Below are 20,785 nucleotides of genomic sequence, written 5' to 3' on the forward strand. Positions count from 1 at the left end.
GAAAGTGAAAGCGGAGAGTGAAAAAGTTGGCTTAAAGCTCAACATTCAGAAAACGAAGATCATGGCATCCGGTCCCATCACTTCATGGGAAATAGATGGGGAAACAGTGGAAACAGTGTCAGACTTTATTTTTTGGGGGGCTCCAAAATCACTACAGATGGTGACTGCAGCCATGAAATCAAAAGACGCTTACTCCTTGGAAGAAAAGTTATGACCAACCTAGATAGCATATTCAAAAGCAGAGACATTACTTTGCCGACTAAGGTCTGTCTAGTCAAGGCTATGATTTTTCCTGTGGTCATGTATGGATGTGAGAGTTGGACTGTGAAGAAGGCTGAGTGCCAAAGAATTGATACTTTTGAACTGTGGTGTTGGAGAAGATTCTTGAGGGTCCCTTGGACTGCAAGGAGATCCAACCAGTCCATTCTGAAAGAGATCAGCCCTGGGATTTCTTTGGAAGGAATGATGCTGAAGCTGAAACTCCAGTACTTTGGCCACCTCATGCGAAGAGTTGACTCATTGGAAAAGACTCTGATGCTGGGAGGGATTGGGGGAAGAAGAAATGGACGACAGAGGATGAGATGGCTGGATGGCATCACTGACTCGATGGACGTGAGTCTGAGTGAACTCTTGGAGTTGGTGATGGACAGGGAGGCCTGGCGTGCTGTGATTCATGGGGTCTCAAAGAGTCGCACACGACTGAGTGACTGAACTGAACGGAAATGAACCCCTCGGCTTCATAAAAACTCACATGTACATTGTTTTTTAGATTTATTATTACATTTACTGTTGATGACATTAGTATTTTTCAAAATGTGGTCCTTGAATCACTGCTTTTGAATTATGGGAAGCAGAAAAACTAGGGGTGGTCCCCAGTTATCTGTATTTTAGGCAAGTACACAGGAGATGATTGGGTTATGCACACCACCATTTGGCAACATGTGCTAGTCTGCTTTTGATCCCTACCATTTCATCAATGCCATCATTTTGCTGTTGATTTTTAAGATGGTAAAAGAGATTTATTTTACCACAGCCTTAAAGTAACCCATATTTGCAGAGTATAATTCTTTAGCTCATAATTAAAATATATAACTATACTACTACTATATAAAGGTTAAAATCTCTAGGGGAAATAGAAGGACCAAGTACAAATTGCTAGATAATGGATGAATGATAATACAATGATTCAAACCTTGTCGGGGTTTAGGTACCTTCCTAAACTCCCGTGTGTCCCTAAACTGTAAGCTCCAAATTACATAGTTAGAAGGGAACTGGCTATTTCCCTGCTTTCATTAGAAGATTGAATTTGATGATGCACTATTGTATATGCTGTAAATCCTTTTTAGAACTATATAAACTCTACTTCCTAGAAAAGAAGTCAATAACAACGTGGAAGATAGCCAGAATTCATCTTTGCGATAGGACTATGGAGTAATGAAACTAGTTTTCTTGGATGACTTACAGAAATCAAAATTGATAACATAAAGCCATACTTTGTATTTCAAAAACACAACCGCTACATGACTATAAATATCTTCTGAGTTGTAGATGAGATTCTTGAGCTAGATGGTAATGTTCAACGCATATGCACAAAGCAAACAGGATGCTTTAAAATCAGTGCGGAATCTCTTGCAAGATGATATATTAGTACTATTGGCATAGGCCAAGTACCTTTATCACCAAGGTGTCTGTTTATCTCTTTGTTTTCTTTAGTAAAGTAGCATTAGGCATTTAGAAGTGAAGACCAGTGAAGCATTTCACTAAAACTATAATTGGAAAGCTAATTGGAGATTGAAAATTAAGTGGGAATAGTGTGCAGAGTGATGTAAGGATGCCATCAAATCATAGAAATTACATTTGGAAAGGATCTAGATAATTTCCAGTCCAACCTCCCACCCAGATCCTCATATTCTGCTTTAAATAGGTGAATATAGAGGAAATCCTATGTCTTTATCTAGTAAATATTTATATCATGCTCCAGCAACTGAATTGTCATTACAATAACAATGGTTCAAAGTACCTTCTCTCACATTTTTTCCCTCCTTGTATTTACCTTCCTAGATGTCAGACCTGGATTCCTGACCTCAAACCCTTGTATTTTCTCTGTTATCTCTGAAATATTGGTTCAGAGATATTTGTTATTTTAGTACCCAGAGACCTCCCAATTACTAATCCAAATTCTTCTGCTGGTTACAAGACAGCCTTTATTCGGCATGTATTACAACCATGGTAGAATTATAAAAATTAACCAGCCAAGAGGAGAAGCCATAATGTTCTAGACACCTGATTTTTACTCATAACAAGGTAACAAGAACTAACATTTGAGATCTTTGGCCAATTTCCCTCCTCTGCCATGGACCATCCCACTAGCAAGTTGATGGACTATTGAGAAATGGTCTTTGAAGTTGGTTATCACCCTGGCTGCCCCTGTCTACTCACTCCTAAAACCTGGTACCCTCTAGAAATACAGTAACTAGAACAGAGATAGAACTCTGACTACTGTGTCTTCCCAGTTTTTGAAACAGTTCTAAATTTTGTAAGGCATAAGGCAGATAATGTTTTTTTAAGGTTACTCCAAGTCTGAAGGAAGGAGAAAGTGCCTTATAACACCTGCCATAAAGATCTTGAGGAAGACATGGCAATCCATTCCAGTATTCCTGCCTGGAGAAGCCCCAGGGACAGAAGTGTCTAGCAGGCTACAGTTCATGGGGTTACAAAGAGTCAGACACGACTGAGGGACTAAGCACATAAAGATCTTAGAACCACCATTTCGATAAAACACTAACCACTCTTTTTCATTTCAGCAGGACAGATATAGAAAGATGCCCCAGGAGCCTGATGGCTCAACAAATGTGCTATGGCAGGGTGAAGGAAGAGTGCTCTCCTATTGTTATTTCCTATCCCTTCAGAAATGAAATAATGGACTTCAGACCTCCTGAATTACAGAAGCATTGTCTTCATGATCAGCAAGGTAGTATACTGATCATATTCCAACTGAGAAAATGAAGAATCATTTTCATACTAAGGACATTTGTATTCCAAGATGAATTTTGCCAAAATAGGTAAGTTTTATTGGTAACACCCTTTCTAAACTCCTGGAGTTAAGTGAAACCTTGTACCCACTTAAGTGACATAGTTCTATGGTTGTTTAATAAAGTGAATCAGCACCTAAGTGTCCAAGAAGAACTTTATTTTAAAAATGCCTTTTCAGTTGAACAGCAGCAGCCAAGGCTCTGCGCTCCCCCGTGGCCGTGGGCCTCCACAGGGCCACAAGGCGACTAAGAACAGGAGCAAGTTGAGGCACAGCCACCGCCGTGGGTACGTCACCAACACACACCAAGTTCCTGAAGGACATGATCCGAGCAGTGTGTGGCTTCGCCCCTTATGAGCAGCAGGCCATGGAGCTGCTCACGGTCTCCAAGGACGAGTGGGCCCTCAAGTTCATCAAAAAAAGGGTAGGGACACATATCCACACCAAGAGGAAGAGAGGAGCTGAGCAACGTCCTGGCCATCATCAGGGGAGAGGCAGCCAAGAAGGACTGAACCCTTCCCCTCTGTGCACAATAAACCTTTTCAGGGAAAAAAAAAAAAAAAAGGCCTTTTCTGTTTACTTATTCCTGATTTAAATTTTTATCAATAGAACAGGTGGTTTACCTTTTGCCATTGGAGTACATTATGGTGGTCACTACTGAAGGCTGGTAGTGTAGACATGGAGGAATAAAAAGGTTTAGGTCAACGTGGGTGAATATAGTGATTCATTGGTGTGTATCAGGGACATAGACTTCATTGTCAAATCTGTTTGCAACTGCATGTAAATTCTGATTGTAGGAGACGCTTTATCAAGAAAATAAAGAGTTGAAGAAATGAGAGGTATTTCTAGCCCTCTGATCTCTCTTTTCTACTACATCCCTCCCTTGAGAAATTTCCAGCAAATGCATACTTTAAAGTTTTATCAGCCTACCTAAGGCTTTTTGCTAAGTAGACAGGGACCTTTCTGGGATATCAGCTGAGCTGGTGGCTCCACCACTACTCTGCCCTAGCCCTTCCCCGTTCTCACTTCAATAGGTCAGCCACACTCTTAAGTCTGTGCAAAATCTGCCTGTCACCTCTGACCCGCTCTTCACTAGGGTGTCATCCTAGCAGATTCTGTCAACCCTCCTGAACAGCCTGATGAATTCTTAGTATATGGATAATTCTCTTTACTGCCTATGATAAGTAGCAAAAGATAAGGAAGAACTGGCCTTGCCAATAAGATGTTTCTGACAGTTGAAAATTCAAAACAAACAATTCTGGAAGTTCCCTGGCAGTCCTGGAGCGAGGATGCAAGGCTCTAGCTACCAGGGCCCTGGGTTCGATCCCTACCCAGGAACTAAGATCCCACAAGTTGTGTGGTGTGGTATAAATAAACAAATAAATAAAATACACAGTCCTGACACAGCTTAAGGAGAATTACATAGTAGCATGAAAGCAAATACAAACTGTCATGTAACACTGATGATGTGATAAGAAAACAGAAAAAACTACAAATAATAAAGCATGTATGTGTGTATTCTTAGTCTCACAGTCATGTCTGACTCTTTGCGACCTCATGGACCATAGCCCACCAGGCTCCTATGTCCATGGAATTCTCCAAGCAAGAATACTGGAGTGGGTTGCCATTTCCTCCTCCAGAAGATCTTCCCAACCTGGGATCAAACCCGAACCACATCTCTTGTGTCTCCTACATTGGCAAGCAGAGTCTTTACCACTGCACCACCTGGGAAAGCCCCTCTTATTGATAAGAGGACATACCAAAACAATGGAAAAAATAAAATATCTATAATAAATCATGGCATGTCTGTATAATAGAATACTAGGCAACCATAAAAATTATGAGAAAGCCAAGTAATTATTGATCTGGAACTATACCAATATTATATGAAGTGAAAAATTAGATTTTCTGGGAAGTATGCATTGCACACTAAAGGCTTTGCTCAAGAAATAATATTTTTATTCATGGGAAATGTACACAATAATATATTAACAGTGGTTTGTGCATGACCTTTGCTTTTCATCTTTGAGTTTAGAATTTCTTTCCAATTTGTATATACATTTATTTATTATAAAATGGAAAATGAATAAAGCTACTCTAAAAAATTATAGTGAGGGAATGCATGATAGATGGCTTCCCAGATGAAGAAACCACATTGATCTAAGTCCTACAATGGTTTTTTAAAGAGTTGGTGTGTCTGGATTGGAAGAAAGAGGAGTGAAACATTGTTTAGATGGGGTGAAAATCATGAGATGAGGAAAAAAAGTACTAGGTGACTGTAGGGAAATGTAAGTTGAGGGTTTGGACTGAAGCAGAGAGAAGGAGGGATACCCTTAAAGCTTCAGTCCTCCAAGCCTCTGCACTTTCTCTTCCCACTACCTGAAAAGTCGTCTTCCACTGATGAAGTCATCTTCCACTGATGAAGTCATCTTCCAGAAGACCCAGCTGGAATAACTCTTCCTCTTTGATGTTTCCTTTTGGACTCAGGTGTTGGTTTTTGCTTCCCCCGTGTCCCATCCATGCCTGTACTATTGCACAGAAAGCACTTGTATTGCATTGATTACTTTTTAACTTGTTTAAACCATTTTGTAAACAGCAAGCTCCAGGAGGGGCTTATTTTTCTTGAACACAGTGCTGTCATATAATAGCTATACAAGATATGTGTGTGCAGGTTTGACTCGAATTGAATTGAACTGAATTGAAACAGTTTTGGAGAAAGATTAGTTAACAGAGAATCTTAAAAGTAAGGCTGAAGAGTTGGGTTTGATTTAATCTATAATATAGAGGTTTAAGCATATATCCCTTTGGTATATGAGGAAGCTTCTAGAAGATAGATAAAAAGAAAGCACTACCATTCTTTCAGCTCGGTTCACCAGAGATTGGAGTTGGCAGCTCTGGGAAGGCTACTGATGGACAGTATTGGAAGGTGCTGAACATTGCCCATTTAAGAACCTGCCAGAGGGCAAAAATCATTTTATGTAGTACAGGCTGTAGATTCCTGATTAAGACAAACCAATGGGTGGATGACCCATGTTAAAATATTTTCAGTAAGTTTCTTTGATCTCATATAACTCCAATCTTATGCCTAGAAGCTGCAATGACAATATATGTACCATTTTTTTTACAACACTGTCATAGTGATTGTCTTATTTTTCCCAATAATGTGTTTTATTCATTTTTAGAACATAATGTAAACAAAGAGAATCATACTTTGATGATGATCTAATGAACAAGATGTTTTTAAAATGGTAGATCTGGTTGCATTAGACCAAGTATTATCTACCACACACAAGTACAAGTATTAGTCTCGCTCAGTCGTGTCCAACTCTTGTAGCCCCATGGGCTATAGCTATCCAGGCTTCACTGTCCACAGAATTCTCCAGGCAAGAATACTGGAGTGGGTCACCGTTCCCTTCTCCAGGAGATCTTCCCAATCAAGGGATCAAATCCAGGTCTCCTGCATTGCAGGCAGATTCTTTACCATCTGAGCCACCAGAGAATTATCTAAGACTTTTAACAAATTTTTAAATTATCCGGTCAAACAGTTATCTTTTAAGAAAAAATATTTTATGAAAGATTATATCATTTAATTCTATTTAAGAGAAAATTGTTTACCTGTATTCCCTCCCCAAGGGGTGGTTTTTTCAAACTGAACTATTTTTATATACAATTACTAATGTTGATAAAGTTCAAAGTTAACTCAGTCTCTTTTCCTTTAATTCTGCATCTTTAATTCCTTTAGTGCTTTGTTGTATATGTTTTGCTAGTAGAAAAGTGTGCTAGTTTAATTATTCTACATACAAGTGAGCTTTCACACTGTTTTTCTCCCTTCCACACACTTATTTTCCACGGCAGGTACACAGCTCACTGACATCATGAACCATCCAACAACCAATGACAGCTGTGTGAGTTCTACAAAAATGTCTCCAAAATTCCTCCTCAGGGGCAAAATAATGCAACTGTTTCTTGAACATTGTATCTGTTCTTAGGAACCATGACCTAGATATAAAAAGATGGGAAAGCTATTTTTCTCAGCAAAGGCAGATTTGCTGTTTTGAATTCCTACTCAACATTCAGTTAGTTCCAAGATGTGAAGCCAACTACTGTTTACTTGGTGTCTCTCCTCTAAGTAGTTAAAATACATTTAATTGAGCTTTTTCTGTAGTATTCTGGGATTATTTTGTGTTCACTTTAAAAGAAAGAGAGGGGGCTTCCCTGGTGGTCCATTATCTAAGACTCAATACTTACAATGCAGGAAGCCCCAGGTTCGATCTCTGGTCAGGAAACCAGATCCCACATGCTACAACTAAGAGTTGGCATACCACAACTAAAGATCCTGCATGATGCAGCGAAGACCCAGCACAGTCAAATAAATAAATAAAAATAAATATTTTAAAATAATAAAAGAAAGGGAAATACTAAAATCCCTCCACCAGTGAGGTCTAGCCATAACTTATGCCATGAATAGAACAGACTATTAGCAAAGTCTCGCATTATTACCTGCTCCAAGAAAGAATGTGGCAGAGGGATATATATCAATATTTATTGGGACAAGTTTTTTAAATAGTAAATAAACAAATAAATAAATTCTGTTTTATATTTCTCTATAAAGGATAATGATGAGCTAAAGCGAGAATCTGGTCTCTCTGGCCTCTTCCTAATCATTTTATCTATTACAAGCTCATTTCAATAATGGCACAGACACGGATGGACATTGGTGTCTATTATGCACAAGTGTACTGCCCCCTATTGTTTACTTACTGCTTTTCTCCTGGGACTTTCAAAGCAGCAAATCCTTACTCCATCCCTCTAAGTCCCTCCTCTTGGCCAGTGGAGAAGCTGAGGCTACTGATTGAGCCATAGGATTTTAAGAGCAAATACAGGGTACCTGCTGGGAATTCGTGCTCCCTGCTCTGGAAGTGAATGCATCTAATCCTGTTACATTGTGTATTTTCTTGTGAAGGAAACAATGAAGAGGAAAAAATGCTAGGCCATCCTGAAAACAGAGTTATGAAGCATCTTATCTTCTCCACCCAGTGTGCATTTGCCCCAAGGCAGCGGCTAATCTGGGATCATTGAGACCGAAGAGGTCACAACTGAGGTGAAACAGAGATGAGAAACCAGAACATAGCTTTAGTTTTTGCAAAAGAAAAAAGTATTTCAAATAGTCAGGCTGAGTCTCCTCCTCAGAGCCTCAAAAACCCACGTCACAACAGAACAGGTCATGAACCAGCAAGGAGTGGATGTGGTTTTAGCAGAGTCCACTTCCAGTAAGTGACTGAATATGTTAATGCATTACTATGACAGCTGATACATTAAAGCAATATATGTCTCATGACTGCTTTGGACAGTGTCTCACCAGCATTCCGTTAATGCTATGATCCCTGCCTGAGAGCAATTTGATACAGAGTTTAAAGGAAAGACAGAGAGAGAGAGAGACCATAAAATGCCCACCTGTAGAAGTTAGAAAACAAACCCTGGTGGATTCATAGAAGGAACTCTTCGGAGATTTGAAAGTAAATTTTTTAAATTAATACTTTTAAACAGCTCTATGGAGATATAACTGGCATTCAATAGATACAGATATGTTGTACAACTTAATGTTTCAATATACATCTGTGAAACTATTACCACCATTAAGATAATTAACATATCCATCACTCTCATGCCCCTTCATGGCCCTTGGATATACGATTTTATCTATCTTGGATAGGTGCCTAACGGGAATGGCTGGGTCAAATGGCATGTGTACATTTTACTTTGTAAGAACTTACAAAATTGTTTTCCAAAGTGATTTTTCTCCTTCTACATTCCCATCAGCAGTACAGAGAGTTACAGTTGTTCCACAACCTCACCCATATTCAGCATGTTCAATCTTATTAATTTTAGCAGTTATGACAAGTGTGTAGCAGTATCTCCTTATAGTTTCGAAGCACAGCCCAGATGATCAGTGACTTTGAGCATCTTCTCGGGTGCTCATTCATCATTTGTGTATTTTACTTAGTGGGTACCCTTGCCTGGAAAATCCCAGGGACAGAGGAGCCTGATATCCTACAGTCCTTGGGGTCACAAAGAGTCAGACACGACTGAACGACTTCACGCACTCACTAGTCTTATGGAGCCTTGTGTCAATTTTTTAACTGGGTTGTTTGTTTTCTTATTCATGAGTTTTGAGAGTTCTTTATATAATCTGGGTACACATTCTTTATATATTTTGGATACAAGTCCTCTCTTGAAAAAATTCACAGATTCTTAACTTTCATATGGAAATGCAACAACTCCAGAATAGCCAAAGAACTCTTAAAAAGAGGAGCAAAGCTGAAGGATCAGCCGATCAGCACGACCCGATTTCAAGACTTATAAAGCTGTATAATCAAGACAGTGTGGTCACAGTGTAAAAACAGACAAATAGACCAGTAGATCAGGATTCAGAGGCCAGAAATAGACCCATCATACATGCAACCAACTTTTGACAAAGGTGCAAAGCCAATCCAATGGAAAGAGGATAGCCGTTTCAATGAAGAGTGCTAGAACAACTGGATATGCAGAGGCAAAAATATTAAGTTCAATCCATATCTTAAGCAACATACAAAAAGAACCTGAAAACAGATCACAGATAAAACATAAAACCAGCCCTGAGTGGGCCCAAAGCAAAATGAAAAGACATGGCCCCCGTTCAGAAATTACTGAGAAATTCAAAACAGCAATGGCAGAAGCATTAGCCCAAGCATGGGGCCCTTCTAAATGCGGGACCCTGTGTTACTGAACAGGTTGCAGGCCTGTGAAACCAACCCTACCTAAAAATTATCAAGCTTCTAGAAGAAAACATAGGAGAAAACCTATGTTACCTTGGCTTATGCAAAGATTCCTTAAATAGGCACAATACCAAAAGGACGATCCCTAAAAGAAGAAATTGATAAACTGAACATCATCAATATTAAAAACTTCTGTTCTCAAAAGATTAAGTGAACAAAAAGATAAGCCACAAACTAGGAGGAACTATTTATCAAAAATAATAAATTTGAACATTGTACACATCATGTGCCAATGTTCTAAAAACTTTATATAAATTCACATATATATATAATAAATACCTTATAAAGTAGATACAGTTTTAGCTTCATCTCATATAAAAAAAGATATAAGAATTTAAGAATCTGGCTTAACGATATAAGACAGTAAATCAAGGAGCCAAAGTACTGGAGTCCAGGCTGTCTGATTTTGAGGCCACGTTCTTGATGTCTTCTACAGTAAAAACAAATGACATTTCTGTCTTCTCATTTTCTGTCCTTAATTTATCTGAGGAGAGATTTTTTAAAAAATCACCTACAACTTATTTCAACAGACTACCTTGAAAAATTCCCGAAGTGGGCATTGTTGATGGCCACGACTGCCCAACTATGTTCAGTATACAAAGTCCTCTTCCTGTAAGCCTTTTTCAAGGCCAGGTAAACCCAGCGGTTATCAGTGTTTCCGGGACTGGTATCAGCAGTCCAAGGGTAGCACAAGTAAGTTTATAAAGCTTAGTGCCAGATAAAGCAGCCTTGATTTGAACTGCCTCTTTGCCCGATTTTCTCTTTTGCAGCAAGGGACATTCCTGCAGCAAAGTACAGCATGGTTTCCTATGCCCAGAAAGAACGCATGGGCCTCATTCAGTGACCACTTACATCCAGAGAAGGACCAAAGCATGGGAACACTCATGTTTATCTATGCGCCTGAGCCCACCCACTGCTTCACTGCAGGCCACGGAGAAAGAAGTATTAAGTCCTAAAAAGGCATTGGGGCTGAATAGCACAATATGCTTGGATACCCATGCTTCATGTAAACACAGGGCAATTGTGAGTTCTGAGAGCCTGGGTGTTGCAGTACAGCGAGGGTCTGATTAGCATCTAGACAGCAACCCCAGAAATGGGTGCAGACCCCTTTGTCTGGAGGAAGGGGTGTACACATCATTCTGGTCAACAGGACTCCCCAGCAACTCTCCTCTGAATATTTCACCCCTGGTTCCCATTGAAGTATGTTTTGGGAGTCTCCAGCATTTTCACAGCAAAGGGCTTTTGGCTTGTCTGCCTTACTTTTTACAAGCGCGAGGGCAGCAGTTTGAAGTGAAAGGGAAGAGTCATGGGAAACTGAACTTCCGGCAGAAATAATATAGCTCGTGAGGTTGCTACAGAAGCTGGCAATTGCTGAGTAAACTCTGTTTTGAACTAGCGGTGTCTGGAGTCTTTTGAGACTTTAGCTTTGACGTCACGTAAGTGATTGTGTATAAAAATCGAAAACAGACACTGCGTGAATCCTAGTACTCTGTGGTTTCCTGGGTCAAAAGGCTCAGGATACATATCTCCCTCCTTTCCACAGTATAATGTTTTAGGTAGAACTGTGATTTTTTTTTTTTTTAAACTGTCTTGCTGCCTTTCCACCTTCACAAAGAAGAATATACAATGACTATTTCTGCCCCCTCTGTGGTAAGAGCTGGAGATAACATTTTTCCTGAGAGTTCTCGATCCTGTGGCCAGAGTACATTCCTTTAACTTACCCGTTAAGAGTCCAACAGTCACTCAGCCTCTCTGACTTAGGACAGTCACACACAGACCAACCCCAACAAAACCTAAAACTTCGGTATTTGGCACCTGCCACACCCAGGGCATGGCTTTCAGGAGATTTCACTAGGTTCAAAAAGATGGATATGATTGTCCCTTAGTGTTACCTATTTGAAACTTAAATTTTATTCTAATCAACCTAGGCTATGAAAAGTTGTGACGTGTGAGGGTACCCTGGGCATATCAGCACACAAATTTTGTCAAACAGAAAAATCATAGGTTCTTAATTCAGGAGCAGTTTTTAAACTCTCGGAAAGAGAGAAAAAAATCAGTGGAACAAAACATCTGTACGTAGATCCTTTTATTACTATTATCTGCTGATGTGATTGGCTCCAAGGGAATCACTTACACCCAGAAGGGTTCCCTTGCCCAGCTTTCTATCTAAAATGGCAATATTCACTCTGTGTTTATTTATATCAATTTAATCAGTTTTACTTTCCTGATGGCTCGGATGGTAAAGAATCTGCCTGCAATGCAAGAGACCCCGGGTTCAATCCCCAGGTTGGGAAGATCCCCTGGAGGAGAGCATGGCAACCCACTCTAGTATTCTTGCCTGGGAAATCCCATGGACAGGAGTCTGGAGGGCTACAGTCCCTGGGGTCATAAACAGTCAGACACCATTGAGTGGCTAACACTTTCAAGCATTTATAAAACTATGCCTGTATTTAGAAGCAAATCTTTTGGGTTTTCTAATTCTGCTTTTCTGGATAACTGCATGCTGACCATCTAGGTGTGCACATTAAGAATCAATAAGAATGTCACTCACTTCCAAACAAACATCAGAGATCTTAATATATAAGGATTTAGGGGCAAGAAGGGCTGTTGCCTCTCCCTGTGAAACCAGCATTAAACAGTCACTCCTCACTTCATCAGGAAAAAGGAATGTACTCTGGAGAAACAGCAATGCCGTAGTCATAAAGTACGCACGTGGCTAAACAAAATTCCCGCCCAATTCAGGTATTTCAGTTCTGGGAAGGAAGGGAGGGTTTCCTTACAGAGGGTAGACAGGAAGAAATGAAGTCCATGTCCCTTTCTTTCAATTATCTATAAAAATGAAGGCGCTTATTTATATAAGGTATATAAATTAAGAAAATTCTAGAGCTAATTCATCTAGCTTGTCTAAAGGTGGGAGGTTTGCAGGCTAAAAGCGCACAGAATTCATGTCCCCATTGACAGGGTTTTCACGCTCATTTCTTATCTGAAGGGCTCAAGTTTTTCTTGCAGAGTACACACAAGGCCCTATCAAAGTTCACTGTGCAGTTTTGTTTTGAGCCGCTGAAGGACAGCTTTCCCATTAGAAATCTTTAACACAGGAACGTCTTTAATTAGCAGACTTTTCTGCAGGATGGGGCCCAAGCAGGACTACCGGGACTGGAAGTGTGAATTTCAATACTTCGTTGCAAAAGGAGGAGACTGGACATTCTCAGTATCTTATTTGAAGCGGGGTACGATGACTCATACGTGAAGCAGTGCATTAATGGCCTACATTATGTTACAGGTATGAATTTTACATAAAACGGATTAATATTATATGTCATGGTGGAATTTTAAATACTCCGTGCCCATGCATTTTTAATATTTACGTGCTCTAATTTAATGTTCAAGGCAATTGCATTTCTTGAGCCCACTTTTGCATCTAGATGGGTAAAAGAAAAACCCTACGACGTCTCGGTTTTATTTATACGTCCCTTCACCAAAAATGTGCATTCGGCCTTCTTTTCCATTTCCCCCTCCCCACCCGCCACCCCTCACCCCTCAAGCTTTAACGTTTTAAAAACAGGCACGGAAAGGCAACGCATTCCATTCCATCATTATGGTTTCAGCAGTTGGGAAAAGCTGAAGAAAGAAACGGGAGTGGGGAAACAGGAGAACGAACGTGCCTTCTAGAACAGCGTCCTTCTTAAGGCGCTGAAATCCAGGGATGGAGGGATGGGTGGTGGACGGTCCTCTGGCGCCAGGCTGTTAGCAGTGGCAGGAGAGCCTCGAGCAGGGCCCGGGCGCTCCCTCCACCGCCTAAGCCGGGGGGGAGAGTGAATTCCAGCCGCACATTCCCGCAGCTCTTCGCAATTAACTTCTCCCTCTCTTTTCGCCTCCCTAGGGCACACACCAGCCTGGCCCGACTCCCACCCAGCTCTCGGTTCTCAAAGCCCCCACCCACGGCGTTGACGGAATGGAGTGCCCTTCCCATTGGCCCGAGCGTCATTCCCTGAGGTGGCACCGTCCGCCTGATTGGCTGGGCACTCCCGACCCCCCGCCCACCCCTCCACTCGGGTTGCCCGGCTCCCGCCCCCCGGCATCGCCGGGAGCCCCCGCCCTCGCCGCCTCCCTCCGCGCACCCGCCCCCCAGAGCCCAGCCCGGACTCCGCTTTCGCTCGCGCGGCGACCCGGCCGGCGCGCTGGCCCCGCCCCCGGAGCGCGCGGCTTATAAATACAGCTGCGCGGCGGATCGGGCCGGAGCGGAGAGGAGGTGCGGTTGTGAGTCTAAGATAGGAACTGGGGACACCTCGGGCCTGGGGGAGCGCGGCCGCGGCGGCGGGCTGGCTGTAGTCGGAGGTCCGAAGGGAGTGACTCGGGCGCCCGGTGGGCTGCTTTCTTTCCGGTGCCTTTGATTTTTTTTTTTTTTCCTTGCCTTTTGGTCCCGGCCGAGTGTCGCCCGCTGTCGCCCAGAGCGATTCTCCGGTCAGTTGTGGGGCGCGCGATCGCCTGGAGCTTTCCGGTGCCCCGAGCGCAGAGCAGGAGCGCGGGGCGCGAAGGAGAGGGGAGCGGAGCCGGCCGCCAACGAGGGGAGGGGGCCGGAGCTTGCCTGCCTCGCTCGCTCGCCCAAGCGGGTCCGCTCGCGCAGGGCGCAGGGCGCGCGCGATGAAGGCGGTGAGCCCGGTGCGCCCCTCGGGCCGCAAGGCGCCGTCGGGCTGCGGCGGCGGCGGCGGCGGCGAGCTGGCGCTGCGCTGCCTGGCCGAGCACGGCCACAGCCTGGGCGGTTCGGCGGCCGCGGCGGCGGCGGCGGCGGCCGCGCGCTGCAAGGCGGCTGAGGCGGCGGCCGACGAGCCGGCGCTGTGCCTGCAGTGCGATATGAACGACTGCTACAGCCGCCTGCGGAGGCTGGTGCCCACCATCCCGCCCAACAAGAAAGTCAGCAAAGTAGAGCTCCTGCAGCACGTTATCGACTACATCCTGGATCTGCAGCTGGCGCTGGAGACGCACCCGGCTCTGCTGAGGCAGCCGCCGCCGCCCGCGCCGCCGCACCTCCCGGCCGGGACCTGCCCGGCCGCGCCGCCGCGGACCCCGCTCACCGCGCTCAACACCGACCCGGTGAGAGGCCCCGGGGCGGATGCCGCGGGGGTCCGCGGGGAGGGCGACGGCCGGGTGGAGGCACGCGGGCGCTCCCTTTCCCCGGGGCAGGGGCGGCGGAGAGTGACAGTTCGTCCTGCCGCTCCTCCCGGGGGCTGGGTGCAGCAAGCTTGGGGGCCGGCCGGGTGGGCGCGCGGGGCGGGGACCAGGGGCTGGGCGCCTCCTGGGCTGTCAAGTCCACTCGGTGCCCCCTGGGGAAGGGGCGTCTCCCCCTGGGGCTGCAGGTTGGGGTGGGGGCATGCGTCGGCGGGCCAGCCTGGCTTCCGGGAACCGATGAGGAAGACCGGGAGGAGCGCGGTGGGGGCGCCCGCTAACCTTTCCCTCGGTGTCGGTTGCTGTTCCAGGCCGGCGCGGTGAACAAGCAGGGCGACAGCATTCTCTGCCGCTGAGCCGCGCGTCGCAGGTGAGCGCGCGTTTCCCTTCTCGGGTGGCCGGTCACCAGAGACATCCCGTCCCCGGGGCCTTCCGGTGTCAGGCACAGTGGTGTTCTTTGCCATCCCCCCACCCTACCCCACCCCCCGCCCCAGCATTTCTGAGGGCAGATTCCCAAGGAAGATTCACCTCTCTCTCTCTCTGCCACCCGTTTAGTAAGTGAACCCGTACTTAGCTTCGAGAACTGGGGGACGGATCACCTCGTATCCCCGCCGCCCCCAGTGATCGGCCGGTCTCCCCGCCGAAGTGAGGGTACCCTCGTGGGCGTGGGGCCCGATGTCGCCCACCCCCTCCGCCCCGTGCAGTCTGACACCCACGAAAGAGGACACAGGCAGGGTCCCCGGAGTGGGTGCCCTGCGCGGGCTGCCCGGGGGCTCGCGACTGCCTGCATGGCGCCGGGCCGGGCGGCGGACTGCGGGTGTAGTCTGACCCGGTGGTTTGTTTTGGGTTGTTGATCAAGCATGTCTTGAGTTTGGTCGGTGGCGCCAGTTAGTCTGCAGCGGGAAGGTTCACACACCCCCTCTATTCATTCCTCTTCCACAGGTGTGCGGCCGCCTGAGCCCGAGCCAGGAGCCCTAGAGAGGGAGGGGGAGAGAGCAGAAGTTAGAGAAAAAGCCAACCGGAGGAAGGAAAAATGCAACAAAAAGATCAGCAAATCTTAGAAACGTTTCATTCGTCATTCCAAGAGAGAGGGAAGAAAAATAAAACTTTTCATCTTTGTTAAATTTTTTTTGCACGTTCATAAACATTCTACACACGTATTCTCTTTTGTCCCATTTATAACCGCTGTGAATTGTACATTTTTTGTGTTTTTTGGAGGTGCAGTTAAACTTTTAAGCTTAAGTGTGACAGGACTGATAAATAGAAGAATCAAGAGTAAATCCGACTGTTAGAAACCGACTTTGTGACCAAGGAGCTCAATTTTTGTTTTGAAGCTTTACTAATATACCAGAGCATTGTAGATATTTTTCTTTTTTTTGACATCTATTGTTTAAAATAGATGTTTATACGGAGGCAGGGAACTTTGTGTTCCCTGCAAGAATGTTACATATTGTATAGATAACTGAGTGACATTTCATACCATGTATATATAGAGATGCTCTATAAGTGTGAGAAAGTATATGCTTTAATAGACTACTGTAATTATAAGATATTTTTAATTAAATATTTTTTGTAAATATTATGTGTGTGTTTTTTTTTAATCTGTGGGAATATTTCTTTTGGAAAATTATTTTTCAGCTCAGTTGAAGAGCTCTTGATAATCTTGAATGTCTTTTCTGTTTGGTCTGGCTCTTAATTTGTTTTTGTTTTGCCGGGTGGCGGGTAGACTCGGAAGTAACAGTTATAGCTAGTGATCCTGCATGACTGCATGAGATGTTTAATCACAAAATAAACTTGTTCTGAGTCCATTCAAATGTGTTTTCTTTAACCTAGATCGAAATCTTTGTATTTGAAGCCTACATGTGAAAAATGCGCTTTATCAGTTTTTAAGTACAGGGTTTGATAGTGTAATATATAAAGAGTAAGTGTTTGTTTTTCCTTTTTTAACCGAGGTCAAGATGGATTCGGAATGATTTTGCTTACGGGATGGGGAAATGCTTGGATCCGGATGAGTTTATGAAATCGATTGTTTTATCAAAGTGGAAAAATGCTTATCATTCTTCATTTTACACTAAAGCTTAATGTCACTGAGTTTCATGTCTGTACAGATTATTTAAATCATAGAAATGAAAAATGTTCTCTGCTTGCTACCAAAGGACAAACTCTTGGCAATGAACACTTTCTGCTTTCCTTCCTCCAAAGAATATTAATAGGCAACAGTGGGAGAAAAAAAAAATTTAAGGCATAATGGCAAATCCTTCAAGCAGGGATAAAAGTCGATCTTCAAACATTAACTTAAGTAGACCAAAAATTCTGATGACCGCATCTAGATTATTTTTTTATAAAAATGATTTTCACTATAGCTATGTTAGTTAACCGCTAAACTACTGTCCAATCTCTTGTGATGTGTAACTTTTACATGTGACTATTAAAGTAGATTTATCTGTCTTGTACCGTGATTTCTGGTCTCATTTCTTCAAAACCTTAACACTTATTTTTAAGACTTTTCTCTTGAAGGAAGGTAGTATATTCTGGGTTAGATAGGACTGTCAGGGCTTGTGAACATTATGCATTTAATGTGATCAGTGCTCTACACACCAGTTAGATGGAATTTTTAGAGTGAGAATTAAGTAGGATTTAATTGGGTGCTTTGTAAATAGTTAGTCAACTGTGTGTGTAACGTGGTCTGTTTGATTTTTAAAAGGAAAGGATTTGTTTCAGCTTATACAAGAATAAAAGTATTACAAACCCAAGGGACTTTTTATGAGGTCAAAGTCAAATATTTATATGAATATGAAATATGGCCTCTAGTAGTCAGTTGAAATGGCAATATCTCAACAGAAATGAACAAAGTTAATGCTGATAGATTCTAAAAAATGTAAGATTTTAAAAAATCTGTCCCCTGTCTCCTTCTTGTTATCCCCTCAGCTTTGACATTTCACTGGTCTTAGGTATTTTTAGAATTTGATGTATTTGATGTTGAAACTTAAAAAGTCAAAGGACCACTTGTTTAGATGAGGTTTATTTTTATTTTTGATGTTATTCATTCTTGTCACACATCGAGGAAAACACAAGAACACTGCTGGAATTCCAAGTCTGAAGAATTCTAACGATTGCATTCTTTGTTATTAAGAAAGGGGACAATCCCTCCTTTTTATTTGGCAGCTTAATTTCAGTAGGAAGCAAGTCACATGTGCTCTGTTGGTTGGAGTTAGGCATTTGTCAGGCCTAACTACCATATCCTTAAGTTTTTAAGCAGAGCTTAAACTTATGCTGGGAGATTGTACATCTCAAAATGAATATTTTTGATTTTTGAAGATAAGTCTTGCTCCTTAATTAATTTCATATTTGGGGCATGAAGAACCACTAAAAGGGAAAAAAGTATTATGGATGTTACATTTGAGAGACTTGACATTTTCCCCTCAGCCACTCACACAGCACTGAATGTCTCTAAAGAAGCTAAGTCACTGTTCACTAAATTTATATGCAGTTGTATAATACATTTTATTAAATGTTGGCTGTGTCCTAACCAAGTAACCAAATAAAAACATTTGTCATTTATCTATGTAGTTGTAATGATTCAGATAATTGGTTTCACAGAAAAATACTGACTTCTCTCATTTAGTTTGTCTGCCTTTAATGTATAGGCACAACCAAAGAGTAAGAATCGTTTACACCTACAAAGGGAAAAAAAACATCCCATGGTGAGATGTTTCTCATTGTGGTTTTAAAATCCTGAACATCTCAAGACATTTCATGTTGAAGGAGAAAAAACTTTCATTTCAAAGAACTAATATACTTTGACATTGTATAAATCTTAAGTCTATTGTCAAGCTTTAACTGAATTTTTAGAACTTTTAAAAATTTTCACCCCATAATCTGTTGTATTAAATGCCTTCTATAATAATAAATCTTCACTGAGCAAAGGGTTCTGAAGTTTGTGGTTTTTAATTGACTTCTACTGAGTTATGCAATTTTTCATGATCAAGAATGGGTCTTTTGATGGATCACCTCAATTATTTACAGTGTTCCTTACCAGGTGATGAAAAATGTGGCTTGAAAATGGTGATATGAACAAAAAGGAAATCTAGTTTGAATGCTAGAGAAATCTTGTTTACTCTTTGGTATCTGCTAGGAGAGGGAGCAAGAATTCCAAAAAGCCAACAGAATGATCCTCAGGGAAACTAGAACCCTCTCTCTCTCTCTCTCTTTCACACACACACACACACACACAATAATGTTGACAGAAATTATTTCACAGTAGTGCAGAACCAAATAAAACTGGCTCTGTCTTTCTAGCTGATGCACTTTAATTATATATATGTTAATCAGCCCAGATAGCCCTTGGGTCTCTACTGGGCCAAGGACCAACCCCTCCAGGTTTCTGAAGAGGGAAAAGCTTCCCCTTGCTGCTTTGCAAGTCCAGGAAATTAATTTACTCACCTCAGAATTAATCTTAATAGGGTTGCCCTCAGTAGGTACTCTTCAGACCCAGATGGTTTCTTTCAATTACAACCCATGACATTTTGCTAAAATATTAATTATATTAATTAGAACCATTGCCCAAAAGGTTTTAAAATTGTAATTTTACTTCGAGTTCTACCTTGAGCAATGATACAATAGATACTTGAAAAGATAAAACTCTTACAAAAGGGAACTCATTTGTTCCAGAGAGATGAACTGCAGTCGTAGAAACTTAATTAAAAGTGCTTTTCAAATTTTTGATGAATTTTTTAAAAGTGTGTTTCTGTGTTCAAGTGCCTCCTTCATGATGATTTATATCCTGGCTATTATAAAAAATTTTGCTTAGGCGCTAAACTTGGGTCTGAACACATTGCCAAAGTTTTTTTATACTCACCGAAGCAAAGCAATTCGGTAGTCAGCTGCTGAAATTGACTCCGTCATTCATAAGTCTCCACAATAAATTCACACAAGGGATATGAAAAAGGGGCCATAAAAACTGAAGTTAATTTGAAAAGCCCCTTTGAGTCCTTAAACGAGTAAACACATCAGTTTCTCGGGAAGAAGAACAAAATATGTTACCTGTATTCCACTGGCTAAATAAGGAACTTAAAATATTTAAATAAAGAGACCGAAGACAAATTTTCCATATGAATTCACTGAATCTGAATGTTTTTCCAATAGGAAATCTCATACTTTAGAAAGAGATTTCCTAAAATATTACCAAGGTATTGGCAAAATATGCAAATTCCTGTTGAAACAGGATACCATTATTTGCTTTAAATGACTGTTTCTCAATTCATGATGATAAAAAGTGCGTATTAGCACTTTTAGCATGCATATTAAATTCACATTCTAAAACTACATCTTTTATTCCAATGTTTAATTTCCAAAAGAAGGTACTGCAGTCCTACAGTTCTTCATGCAAATTCATGTATTTTAGAATGTTCCTTAAATATTTTCTTAAATATTTTAAGCATTTTTTAAAATATCTACTGTCCATTTCATAAACTTTAGCAGTCAACGGACAGACTGTAACTGTGTGTGTATGTGTGTGTTTATCTAAAAATAGTTAACCAACATACAGAAAGATAGGTTTGAAAAAGAAGTTTAACTCTAAAAAATAAGTAAATTGTTTTAACCTTCCTCCATTCTCTCTCCACGTTAATTCCTAAGATTGGCGATTTCCATGAAGATGTACCCTTCATTGTTTGGACTGCTGTGAGTTAGTCATGTCATGTTTAAGCATAAAGAATGATCGAAAATAAAGAGCAAGTAAATCAATTCTCATGTTTATCATCTCCTAGAATTT

The 20,785-nt window shown here is 42.0% G+C and overlaps 1 protein-coding gene and 1 pseudogene across 1 annotated transcript; both read left to right on the forward strand.

The window, feature by feature from the left end:
* LOC102183024 lies at positions 3,044-3,543 on the forward strand (annotated as a pseudogene).
* Positions 14,066-17,471, forward strand: ID4 (inhibitor of DNA binding 4, HLH protein). The gene is made up of 3 exons (XM_018039249.1): positions 14,066-14,940; positions 15,324-15,382; positions 15,955-17,471. Exons 1-2 carry the CDS (start codon positions 14,491-14,493, stop codon positions 15,366-15,368), a joined length of 495 nt encoding a protein of 164 aa, XP_017894738.1. The 5' UTR covers positions 14,066-14,490; the 3' UTR covers positions 15,369-15,382; positions 15,955-17,471.

Source organism: Capra hircus, chromosome 23 (genome assembly GCF_001704415.2).
Source record: "Capra hircus breed San Clemente chromosome 23, ASM170441v1, whole genome shotgun sequence".
NCBI lineage: Eukaryota > Metazoa > Chordata > Mammalia > Artiodactyla > Bovidae > Capra > Capra hircus.